The 13,383-nt window shown below is 41.9% G+C and overlaps 1 protein-coding gene across 3 annotated transcripts in view; it reads right to left on the bottom strand.

Annotated features, from left to right (window-relative positions):
- The window catches only part of CLCN4 (chloride voltage-gated channel 4), a 41,843-nt gene that overhangs the window by 17,422 nt on the left and 11,038 nt on the right, over nucleotides 1-13,383 (bottom strand). For all 3 annotated transcript variants that reach the window (XM_079315251.1, XM_079315252.1, XM_079315253.1), the window contains 3 exons: nucleotides 11,147-11,298; nucleotides 10,607-10,706; nucleotides 4,623-4,810 (listed from right to left, as the gene is read on the bottom strand). In XM_079315251.1, coding sequence (XP_079171377.1) covers nucleotides 4,623-4,810; nucleotides 10,607-10,706; nucleotides 11,147-11,298 — 440 coding nt within the window. The remainder of the gene's footprint in view (nucleotides 1-4,622; nucleotides 4,811-10,606; nucleotides 10,707-11,146; nucleotides 11,299-13,383) is intronic.

Raw genomic sequence — 13,383 nt, 5'->3', positions numbered from 1 at the left:
AATAGCTTTACTTTTCTAAAGTAAAAAATAGCATTAGAATAGGAATGCTAATGATCATTAGCAATGGTTGACTGTACAGTGCCATAGTGAAAGCATGGTCAATAGTGACCTTCAGGTTTCTAGGTTTTTCCAGTGGTCAAGTCACAACTTTTGTTAAAATCTGCCTTGGAGTACCTCTACCTCTTTGCATGCATATTTTTTTAGATCAATTTCAAAAACCCACCTACATGGACAAAAGAGAATCTACTCAGCAGCAAATCAATACAAGGAGCTTAAGCCTTCAAACAATATCCTGTAGCAACATGACACTACAGAATAAAAGGCTGAGATGAATCTCAGTGCATGAATTGGTATGAGTCCTTCACCTCTAAGTGAACTCTTCCTACCGGATGCAATCCCAGCTGCTCCTGAGCATCAGGGCCCCTGCTCTGCTCTGCAGGACAGCAGCCTGGATATCAACATTATGATAAATCAACTAGGAAAACAGGCATTCATCAATTGTTTCAGTTAACAGAGCTGGCCAAGCCTTGTTCCCAGTCATAAAAAACGTAGAGATGAGAAGTCTCCTTGTGTTCAAATCTGCAAGGAATCAACTTCTAACAGCATGGGTGTTTGCTAGCTTCATATCTAGGTCTGTCCAAATGAAAATGCAGCAAGGATACCACTAACCCTTATCCTTATGGATGTACCTGGAAGAAGGGCAGTTTGTTAAGCTGGTGCTTGGTGAAGTTAGCAGCTGGCTTTGCTGATGACAGCAGAATGCAGGAGCAGTACAATGTTATCCCCCAATGCCCTGAGACCAAGCAGCCATGGATCCCACACTTGCAGTGATTGACATTCAGCTGTAGTAACCAAGGATCTTTGTTGCTACAGCTGAAGACACTCTCATGAATCTCTTCTCCTAGTGCTTCCTATTACAAACAGCTATGACAATATTTACTCTTCCTCTAGAGAAAACTCTGGATATCTTGCCTCAGGGCAAACCCCTCCTGTCAGTGTGAACCTGGAATACCTCCAAAGAAGGCCAACACCATTACAAAAATTTGGCCCTACTAGGTTGAGTAAAAGCTGTAATTTTGCATCTAAATTCACTGGAGGAAAATTAACTTTATTTCTTTTTGCTTCTTCATCTTTTGCATCTCAGAAATCATAGGAAAACTCTGTCAGCTCGTTACTGCAGTCACACATACACCTACAGTGCTGTGGCAGGACCCCACAAGAGTCTGTATGGCCAGTTCAATCTTATCCCTGGGGACATCTTTCATTGTTACATTTTCCAGATATCTGGCATTCTGCAGGTTCAACTGCAGCAGCTTCTAATGATTAATAATATGAAAACCTTTGGGAAGTGAAGCAGCAGTAACTCATTATAACAAATGGTTCATTTCTCATCCATTACATTCCATTACTAAGGTTCTGAATCAGTGAAAGTCTTGAGCATCTACACTGGAGTCAGAGACTGGAGCAGATCACCAGCAGAGCTGATCCTGCTATAACCTTTCCCATGACAGCTCAAGAGACTCACCCTGGAAGCAATACTAATGAAGCAAGAAGGAAAACTGAGCAAAATTTTGTATTTTAGTTTGTAAGACCAAGCAATATTTCAGATCTGGTGTCAGCCCAGTTTAGATACAAGTGGAACACAATTGAAAACAACCCTCAGAAACTCAGAACACTGAAATAAACCACATCCTTCAGGATGCCCTCCAGTGCATGGTTACTCCAGAGAGCTCTACTCTGACTCAACAGGGATCTCACAGTTTGCAGACTCTCTCCTATGGATGTTACAGCAGCGTGTGGCCTCAAGACTGACACGTTCAAGGCTGCAACATTGAGATGGGGGTTCCAGGTCTAGAGGGTCTTCCTTGTCCTGCGGGTCTCAGCTTCATGGCAGGAGATACAGAAGCCCTGGGATAGGCATTCAGTCCATTGCTGGATCCAGTGCTATGATCCATGGAAGGCATGGGCTCTTTCCTCTACCCTGGACATGTGTACACCATCAAAAACAGGGTCCTCAGCTCCAGTGAAGCTGGGGTTGGGACCAAACTGAATCTGCAGGACAGGGAAAGTGCAGATCACCAGTGACATCTGATGACCTTTGGATCTGCCAGTGAAACTGAGGTTTTGAAACTTTCTCACACCAAAAACCCTCTTCACCTCCTCTTTGGAAGTAGTTCAAGATCAGAAGGGTGAAGGATAATTGGCCTACAAAACAGTGATGAGGGAAGAAAACATAGCTTGGTATGTATCTAATGGGCTATTATGTTTTCCATAATAATTTATATCAAGCCTGTGCTTTGGGCTTATAAGAGCACTAGAATGGAAACATTTTTCAAGAGATGCCATAGGAAATGTCACAATTCTCTGTGAAAACATATGTACAGGGTTTATCACAGCCATAAATTGGCAAAACCACAAGGAAGAACTGATCTAAATCTCAGTCCTCAAAATGTCAAATTTAGTTGGCTATGATGAGAAAGCATCACAGTCATGCATTAAAAAAAGAAGGCATGTCTGACTAGGGTACCTTTAGGGAAACTGTTTCAAATACTTTTTGCCTAAATTGTGCTCCAATGTGCATTGTTGTTTTATAGGGCTCTTATGTAAATGTCAGGCATAAAGTGAAACAGAAGAAAAACCCAGCAAAGTTATTCTGAAACTCAGTCAAGTTCAGTGTATTTTGATACCTTCTAAAATCCTCTACCTCTACAGGAACCATGCAGCATGAAACTTGCCCATAACATAAGTCTTTTGAACAAAACTGAATTTTTACTTTCCAAATTCACATTATTATTGGGCTTTCCCTGAGATTTCAGTGTAACAGTAACAGACAGATATATTAATAATATTTACAGCCTCCATCAGACCCTCAGGAACCCACAGATTTTAGAGGCCCATTTGTTTTAGGAAAGTTACTAAAACTAAGCCAAGATGAACCTTTTCTTCTTTGTCCTACTGTGACAGTACACCAGGGGTGAGAAGCCCAATTTGAACACAAAGTGAGTGAAATTTCACAGTTTCTAAAGGCACCTTTTCTAAAGAACACAGCACACAACAGCCATGACTGCTTTTTGAGAAGCAGGAGAAAGTAATAAATTTTCTCAAGGATATGCATCTTTCCTATATTCCAGCCAAAGTAACAGCATGTCAAACACATGCATGGGATTTCCAAATCCCCTAATAATTTTAACAGTTTCCTCTTTTTTCCCTTCCCACTTTTTTTTTGTTTGCTTGTTGTTTGTTGGTTTGGCTTGGGTTTTTTGTTTTGTTTTGTTGGGTTTTGTTTTTGCTGTTGTTCTCTTAAATTACACCAGCCCCATCCTGTACCTTTATATCAGGGTGATATTTCTTCATTGTCACAAAGACACACAAAACTCCTGTTGATGGAGACCAGGGTGAACCTCACATATCTCTGGCAAAGGGAAGCTCAGCACTGTGACTGGCAACCATGCTGAGAGATTTTTGTCTCTGATTATATGGTGAGAATATTCAGGGACAGTGAGCACCCCATTACCTCCACTATGGTTAATTAGAACTACAGAGAATTGGGCTATACTTATGCACACTCTCACCTCGTTCTTCTTGTCCTGTGTACCAAGAGCAGCACTGAAGGGAACATGAAGGACACACTTGCCTGGCAGTGAGGGTGTCCTCAAACACTGTCTGCAGGACCAGACACCCTCCACAAAGGGGGAAGGTCTGAGACACCCCCTCCAAATCACCCACCCACACATCAAATTCAGCTTTTGTCAAATTCAAGTCAGAAATAAGGAGAAGGGGGTATTTGAGACAATAATTCTGCCAAAGATTAGAGTTGTGAAGGGATCAATATTATTCAATATATTAAACAACTTAGGTTGAAAATTAAATGTGGTTTTTGTATTTCTTACAAATAGTGTCTGCCAAATGGCACACAGAAAGGCTTCTTGTTATTGTTTTCAAAATGAAACTTTCACCTGCTTTGCTTTGAAACAGCATTCTTTGTATTTAAAATAACTACAATTCTGAAAGAAAAAATGTAAGGGGGAAAAAAAATCTTAAAATATAAGTTTCCTATTTGTCCAGATCAGCTTTTTCCCTTCCTCTCCAACATCCCTGCAAATCCTTCACTCTAGCCACCCCCAGGGAGCCCATTCTTTCCCCAGCTTTTGGTGCTAGCTAAGTATCTTGATGTGTCATAGAGACACTAATTGGAATAAATAAGCAGTTCTTATGCAGCTCCCTTCATCAGAATACATAAAATCTCATCTGCAATCCCAAAAATATCCTCATAAATGTATTTATCAGTGCTCATCTTTTTTTGTCCCATAAAATTATTTTTAAAAGAGAAAAAAGAAAATGCAGCTCAGGTCCCCTGGTGATTACGCTGTGCATGTTACAAAACACTTTTAGGTTAATACTGATGAAAAAAGAGAGCAATGGCACAGTTTTCCAGTTTCCATTGCACTGAAACCACAGGACCTCCATCAAGTTAAGCAGATTTTGCTAGTGGAAATGTCTTTTTTTGCAGTGTGCTCAGTTCATTATTTTCTTTTTCAGAGGACCTCTCTGGAGGGAACATCAAGTATAAGAAAAGGGCATTGCCTGGCCTGCTGTGACCCCACTGATCAGGCCTCTCATACCTCAGACTGGCTTACAAGAAGTTCAGACCATTTCTGCCACTGGGGACATTTGTCCCTATCATCAAATGTTGTTTCATTAGATGTCCAGCAGCACTGCTCATGGCTGTACCAGAAGGCAGACAGGCAGACTCCCTCTTTCAGGTCTGTCATCCAATCCACAGCTAAATCTATCACTCCAGCCAGTGTACCTGGGAAAAGAAGTGCAGAAAAAGAAATGCTGGCATTAAAATCAATTTGCAAGGATAACAGATCTAATTTTAGTAACAGAGTAAAACCCATGATTTGAGTAAGCAGGAGCAATGTAAGGCTGTGTTCTCAGCCTGGAGAAGAGGAGTATCCTCATAGCATCCTGTACGTAAAGGAGCTTACAAGAAACAGGGGGACAGACTTTCTATCAGGAGTAGGGCACAGTATAACAATTTAAACTAAGAGAGGTTGATTTAGACTAAGTATAAGAATAAAGATTTTTATAATGAGAGTGGTAAAACATGGGAACAGGTTGCCCAGACAGGTAGATGCCCTATCCCTGGAAACATTGAAGGTCAGGTTGGACAGGGCTCTGGACAACCTGATCCAGTTGAGGATGACCCTGCTCATGGTAGGGGTGTTGGACAGGATGGCCTTTAAAAGCCCCTTCCAACCCAAACTATTCTCTGAATCAATAAACACAAATATACCAAAAAACTGGGGGCAGTAACAAGTTTTCTGACCTCCAGTGCTCTCTCATAAGCTCTTATTTTAAACATTATCATTTTCACATTTCATTTGACTGATGGCCAAATAGGGGAGCTATAAGCAATGTCAAGCCTGCATTTGCCCCAGGCAGTTCCCATCTGGCTGAGATGGGGAGAACAGGGTCTCTGTGCACACACTTGGTCTCAAACCTCACTGTATTTCAGGGGTAATGGAGAAGGATATGCATGTTTAGGTTCAGCTTTACTGGTGCCAGCACAGCAACCTTTTAGAAGGATGATTACAGATACAACGTGGATGCCAAATTCTGACTTATGAACTTAACAGAATGGGGTTTTTGATACACCTGTACATTGATTACCAATCTGGGCATGCAGAATAAGATCATCTTTCAAATCCTCCCTGTACCACCACGCTCGTTTCAGTGTCTCCTGTAATTCCACAGAGCTACAGTGACACCCTGTGGCCACCAGACTCAGACACAAAAATAGAACATTTCTGCTTCTCCATGCCCTTTGCCCATCAGCAATAACAACCTGCCCCAGCAGCAGCACCTCAGAGCAGGTGGGTCCCCAGGAATACAAGAGCAGCAGGAATGGGAGGCTGGGAGCAGCCAGAACACATCTGCTCTGTCCTGTGTTCTGTCCCTACATCCATAATTTCTGGAAAGAATTTAACCACCAACTCATAGAAGAGTCATTTAGTGTTTTCCAGATCCCTCTCATCTGCTTTCCACTGCATAAGTCATAATTACTTTTACCAATAATCATTAATAAAATTTAACAATTAATAAAAGATGGATGATTGATTTGAACAGAATTTATTGAGACATATCAATATACTGGGAAAAACTAGTTTGTAAAATGCAAACTGGTTTGGTTTTAGTTACCAAAACTTAGAGATTTGTCACTCCTGCTAGGAATGCAATTACATGAAGCAGGAGTAGGGGCTGCTGCCTTTCCCCCAGCAATTGGGGCACACAAGGGGGTCCAAGAGCTGGTTTATTTCATCTGGAACTAAAATTTTCTGATTTTTATTTCTGTAAAAGAGACTGGGGGGAAAATACATTCCAAATAATTAAAAACTTTTTTTTTTTAACTCCAAAGACCAAAAAACCCCAGATGTTCTTCTCCTACCCTTAAGAATGATACTTGCCCCCATACTGACAAGCAGTGGTGCTCAGGGTAGCAGTGAGGAATTTCTGTTATGTAAAAATAATCTGAAGAACTATACAGATATACTAGACAGGATGATACACACATACACACAAAAAAAAGAGGCTGCAGAAGGGAGTGATGAAGTCTTTAACAATTATTTTCTTTCATGAAAATTATGCCTTAATCTTGGTTATTCTTTTCCATTTTCCCCAAGTTTCTATGGAAACAATGAACCATACTGTTAGATGATGATGAAACATTGCATCACTGGCAGCATCAGCATGCACAGCTTCCTACTTTGCAGGGTGCTCTGAATTCTCCAATTTTCTGAAAGTTTCAGAAAGAAGGAATTTTCATCTCTTGCACATGAGCACCAAAAGCTGTGCCTTTTGCATCTCCTGATGGATCTTTAACATTCTCTGTAACCTTCAAAGTTTACATTACACTTAAACCAAGCAGCTGCATATTAATGCTACCTAGCAAAAGGTGCAGAGAAAGACAGGCTTTTGAATGTGTTTCCCCAATAAAGTTAATAACCATACTGAAGGACAAACATTCAATTATCTAATATAAGAAGCTCACAAGCACCTCAGCAGTAAGACAATGTGCTTAATTATGCAGCTGATCTAATCTCTTTTGCCAAATTCTTAGGGATCCACATAAGGAGGAAAATACTTTTTACTGGATACAATTTACTACAGCAGCCTTGAAGATAAGAAAATCATAAGTAGGCCCAGGATACTAATGCAATAGTGAATGCTCCACTACCTACATGATCAGAGCTAGAAGTTTTTCAAGTTCTGCATTTTTGCAACTCTAAGTGAAAATAATGCAAGTGCCAGACAGTTCAACATCTCAAGGTCAAGCTTTTAATTTCTTGTGCTTATTTTGGCTGCCAAGACTGTAATAGAGCATAAATTTATCTCCCTGCTTCTCCCATCAAAGGAGCTGAGTTTTTTCCCCCCTTCCTGCTTGAAAGGAAAAGTAATGAAGCAATCCAAAGCCAGACATGCTGAACTTCATTTTAGATATTAGCTTTTTACCTCTCTCCTTGTCCTTTTGTGTTGATGGAAAATACCTTCCTTTACAGTGCCCTAGCAAGAATGCCAAAAATTTGCTTTGAAAAGATAGTTTTCCTGATGTACCTGTGCCAGAAGACAGCATCACCCAAGTGGTGCAGCACAGAATTACAAAGGGAATTTTTGCACATCCAGCCTCAGCATCAGAGCATTTCAGCATTATGATGACAGCACTTTTTGTCACATAGCTTTAGAAAATACAGACATTTGCTGATCTATAAAGAGCATATGCTTACAGTTGGCCAGTAGTAATGGTTAGGCTGAGGAACATCCACTGTTCTGAAGGCAGGATGGGGCCAGCAAAAAATCAGCATTTCTTAAAAACAAAAGCCTACAATTTTGGCATCCATATGTAAATTTTTTGGCTCACTCACCATACATTGTTTTATTTGAGGAAAGCATGGAAATGCTGACTGAGACAGGCCCAGGTAGTGTTCAGTATGTTTCTCTAGATCATTGTGTGAACAATCTTCATCTGACCACCCCACCAAACGTTTGTGGGTTTTAACATTCCTTCCCTTTTCTCTGTGTTCAGCAGGCTTTGGCTATCAAAGCCTCATTTCCAGGAGCTCCTCAGTGCCCTTCCTGCCACTGGACTGTGTCACACACCATCTCCTCTCTCCAGCCTGACATTCAAGGTCCTGTGGGTACTTGCCACAGACTGAAGGCAGTGAGGGGCTCTGCTCAGGCTAATTTTTGTGTGCACCCTCAACAGGAAACTATGATATGATCCCAAAAACTTCTGTTACATTCTCAACATGCATTGGTGTTATCTGTACCCCTGAAGCAGAACCTCCTCCAGACATTCCTTTCCCACATACACTTTTCTGGGACTAACAAAGAATGCAGGTTTGATGACACTCCAAAAAAGACAAGAGATATATATATATATGTGTCTATATGTATATGTATGACATGATGTATGTATCATACTGCCCAATGGGATGGTCCTCTCCTTCCTGCCTCCATCAGCTTTATTTTGTTAGCTTGTGGCTCTGTGGTGACCAACACTGTCCTGAGCCCACAAATCAACTGAAAACTAATCTGGCCAAAATCCATTTTTTTCCATATTCACTCGCCCAGTGCAGCTACACATGCACAGAGCAGCAGGGCAGATGCACTGGAGAACAAGGATTGCTCCTTTTGGCCTTGTTGGCTCATTGTTGGCAGTAGAGGTGCAGCCTTTGAGGAATTCCAAATCTGAAAGATAAAGTTTACCAAATCAATGGTATTTAGGTTTGAGATCAGTTAAACTCTTAAATTCCTGGGCCTGGGTAAATGACCCAAGTGTTTTTGGAAACTTGTGGAAGTCCCTGACAGGCTCTTCCCAGAGTCCCATCTTGCTGTACTCCTTGCCCAGCACAGGGACAGCAGGGGCAGAATGCTCCATGGGACCCTGAGTACTGCTGCTGCCACTTTTCCCTTTCTCTCCCAGTCCTTGCCATACTTTCTGCTTGCCTCCAGTAATGCCTGGACCCAGCTGCTCAAGGGTTACCCAGTGTCCATCCACTGAGCCTGCTCCCCTTGGAGCAGCAGTAGCTTCTGCCTGTTCAGAAAAGGAAGGACCATGGCTGGTCCAAGCAATCCCATCTGATCACACCCATGCCCTTGTGGCATGCTTTCTTCTCTGAACATGCAATGTTTTAAGAAGAGAGGAAAACAACAGAAACTGCACCACCATCTCCTCCCTCCCCAAACCTGGTTAAGATACCTGACTAATTTGGTTTGACTCTCTGAGGTAAAACATGTTGCTCTGCCCCCTCATGATTGAAAAGGTTGCAAGAGCTACCAGACCTCAGCTGTAGTTCACCCTCAACCCCCATTCCCAAGCTGGGCATGTCAGTGTTAGGGCTTATCAGAGGGCAGTGACTCTGGCTTTTAACAGCCTTGAGGATTTCAGCAAGAGGTTTCATTGCAAACTGGAACTGAATGAAACCTTCTGGGATGTTTTTACTAAAACAGGAATGTGTGTGCATTTACCACATTCTTTGAATGAGATTACTGAGGTCACTAGAGCTCTCAAGGGCTTGCTCTAACTTTATTTGCAGACAGAAGTCTTCATCCCAGATGAGAACAACCCTGGCCTTCAGGCAGGACTCAGCACCTCTGGTAGGACTCAGTCTATCAGACTCTCTTCCCATCTCACCCTCACAACAACGTTTTTTGGAAACAATTACATGTCTATGAAATTACATAATTTGCCAAACATGTCACTTCAGAAATGTTTTCTCAAGAATTTTACCAGTATTTCTGAGGCTCCTAACAACTGTAATAAACATATTAGCTTGACAGATGCTGAGCAGGAAATTCCCATCACCCCTTGAAAACTGGGAAACTTCATATGCTGCTTTTACCAAGCAGCATGACACAGGAGCACTCTGACATCACTGAAAAAGCATCAAAAATGGCAGCTGTCTGACATGGGTCAGAGAAGTGCAGCTTTCCAAGCAGGAAGATGTGCTAAACTGAGGAAAAGACAGGAAATATTGAGGAAATTAATGAATTTGCCATGTGAGTTTGAGCAGGCTGTTAAATATGTAATGTCTGTCTGGCCTGGAAGCAGATCTGAAACCAAATCTGAAACTGTATTTTGCTTTCATGCATAGATAAAGAAGATAACCCAGTGGAAATAGCAGTCTCATTTGAGTGTCCAATATTTTCCCCACATCATATTTTTTAACTTGCAGGACTTAAGTGATGACAAGAAAAAAAAAATCCTAAAATTAAAATTAACTTCTGCAAAGCAGAGATTCAGAAAGTCAAAGCAGCCATCAAAGCACTCAAATTCAGATTGAAGCACTCAAATGCAGATTTCCCAAAGAAATAGAAAAATCGCCCTACTGGTGAAAACATTTTTTTCTAGGTCAGGACTCAAAAGGAGACTTTGCAAGTGGGTATTTTTATTCAGGATCATAACTGTATGAATGCATACAGTTGTCTTCCTAGCTTAAAAACACAAAACACCAATGGAGGGACAAAGAGAAGCAGATGGTACCACAGCAGCTTGGGTGAGATGCTTCCTTCAGGCTTAGCTGTAGCACTAACACACACATACCTGCCAGCAGTCCTATGAGAAGCATTACAACCCATCCTGACCAGGCATCCAGCAAACTCTTGATGAACTCCCATATGGATTCTTTACTTTTGCTTGTAATCTGAAATTAAACACATATTGAACATACAGAAATTAAACACATATTAAACTTACAGATGTGTTGCTGATTGGAGTTGACAATTGTAAAGTACAAAGTTTAAAATAATTACACTCCTAGATGGTGCATACAATTTCTCTACTCTCTACTTCCTCCAGTCCTGATCATTTATTCAGAGATGCTCAGCTGATTAAGTTGCAGCAGCCCTTTCATATTTACAAACTCAGGACATCCCATTAGGACACCCTATTTAAAAGCTCTCCTCAAGCCATGCCACATCTATATGTTCAGAATTTCTCAAGTTCAACAAGGTAGAAAGCAATAACTTTGGAAGAGGCTTGTCACTGTCACTTTCCAGAGCAATAACTTGGGAAGAGGCTGTTTTTTGTCCCTGCAGGAGGGCTGTGCCCAGGGTGGTGAGGCACCAGGGCTGGCCCCGTTACCTTGCGGTGGCGGTCGGTGTCTCGCGATTTCTCCCGCAGCCAGTCGATGGTGTGGAAATCTTCGTACGTTCCAACGTCGGGAAAAGGCTCATCCAGAAAATCCATCAGGTTGCCTGAACCATTCATGTCTCCTGCATTGACCATATTAGGTTCTGTATGTAGAGGAAAAACAAGTTTGCCAATAAATTCAAGCAGCTTCGTCAGGCATTTCAGAACCGAGTTTTCTGAAATAGCTTCACAAGCCACGAAGTCAAAAAAAGCATGAAGAGCAGTCCTTGGAGGGCACACATAAACTCTTCATATTTGCTTTTAAGAAAGCAGGGGGAGAAATATCCACCACATATCATACTAAAGTACAAGAAGAGATGAAAGATACCTGTCCCCAAACTGTAACAAACAGTTACCAGAGGGATTTGATGGAAACCTGGACGAGGGCATGTAGGAATATGAGGATGTCTATTCCAGCAAGGTGGTCTGATCAGGGACATTGGAACAAGATGGGCAAAGAAGGAGAAACCAGAGGGAAAATATGCAAGGGATACAGCCCTAACAGAGCAAACACAAAGAACATGAGCAGAAACAAACCTCACCACTCATGCTAATTGCAGAGCTATTGTGTGTGTGCCTCTGGGATACAGGATCAACTACTGGTTGAATCTGCACGTGAGAGAGTGACAGCCAGGTCCAGGAGGGCTCCAGCAGGTGGGCAGGGAGGTCCTGGGCTGGGACTGGAGCAGGCAGCTGTGCACTTCTACATCACCTAACAAAGTGTTGTTCTAAAGATGGTTAATCCCATCCATCCCAAAAGAGATGCCTGGGAAATGGAGTTTTCCAGAGAATATCTAGGGTTTGTAATCTGAAATGAAATGTCTAAAAAAAATCTGTTATCATGGAGTTACAAGGGAAAAACACGAAAACATATAAGAAAGGGGACATATACAGACTTTAGAGGTTGTACAGAACAGATCCTGCAGAGCCTGTGGCTCCTTCACAGACACAAAGCAACTTCTGCTGGTCACTGATGAGGCCAGCACAACACCAATGATTGCCACTCACTTCATTCCACCAGGTATAGAAAATGGGATTTCACAAGCATTTGTATCTTTGAAACTGTGAGGAAATTTCCCAACTCTGTAATTGGAACAGGCAAAAATGTAGCAGATAAGCTTTTAGTGGACTGTCCATAAACCCTGATATATGCTCAGCCCTCTTTACTTAGTGTCTTTTTTCTTCCCTTCTCCCCATTTTCAGCTATTTTACTTGAAACCTCACCATGTTTTTTTTTGCCTTAGTGGTGACTTTAGCAATGTAATAAGTGTGAATACTCTAGTCAGTCTCTGCTCTCCACCGTGCAGGGGTTTTGGGTGACACAGACAATGTGCTGAGCACAAGCAGCTGAGAAATCCATTATCTTAAGGCAACCAGCAGGTCACCATTATACCATTAACAGAAGCCCTTTCAAAGGCAGAAATCAAGTAATCTCCAAGCACCACAGCATGTTTGTCTGAAAGAGAATCAAGCAAGTGAATCACAGCCTGAGGAAGGAAACTCAGTGCAGAGCAGGTGTCCTGTGCAGGGCTGCAGAGCACAAATAAGCTGCCACAAAATTGGGGTGATTCAAAAAGCAGAAGTTAAGAGCAAGAATTGAGAACAGCGATGCTTGGCCAAGCAGGGAGAGCACACTCCCACTTCTGCCAAGGAAAATGAGAATCTGAAGGAGGATGACAGGGCTGACTACAGGAGCTGAAGCTACAAGAGGATGCTGAGCTCAGTGCCTCCCAAGAGGACTGGAAGGGGAAGAGGAGATGAGATTAAAGGATTAGACCACACTACTAGTTTGTAACATAGTGATATTTGCAGATCATTTGCTTCACCTTCTTCCCATACAGCAGAGAAGGACCTGTAAAGAACATGCAGCTCAGGCTCTCTGCCTGCACAAGGCAGCACCCTCTGCTAAATAAACAAACTTTGGAAACTCTTCTGGAAACTGAAAGTATTGGCAAGTCTTCCTTCATACCACAAGAAAATTATCCAACATGCTAGTTATATCATGTAAAAAATAGTTTTTTAAGTACATTGTCAATGCCCAGCACATGACAGTATTGTGATGGATAATACCAGGCCAGACCACAAGTATGTAGGATAATTACAACCTCAGTCTGAATCTATCCCAAAAATACGTGCTACACAACTTGTCCAAGGAGAGCAAAAATGTGCTTAGAGACCACAGGGCATGG

Source organism: Erithacus rubecula (assembly GCF_903797595.1).
Source record: "Erithacus rubecula genome assembly, chromosome: 1".
In the NCBI taxonomy this organism is placed as follows: Eukaryota; Metazoa; Chordata; class Aves; order Passeriformes; family Muscicapidae; genus Erithacus; species Erithacus rubecula.
The sequence above is the reverse complement of the archived record's forward strand: the minus strand, read 5'-3'. Positions and strand labels throughout refer to the sequence as shown.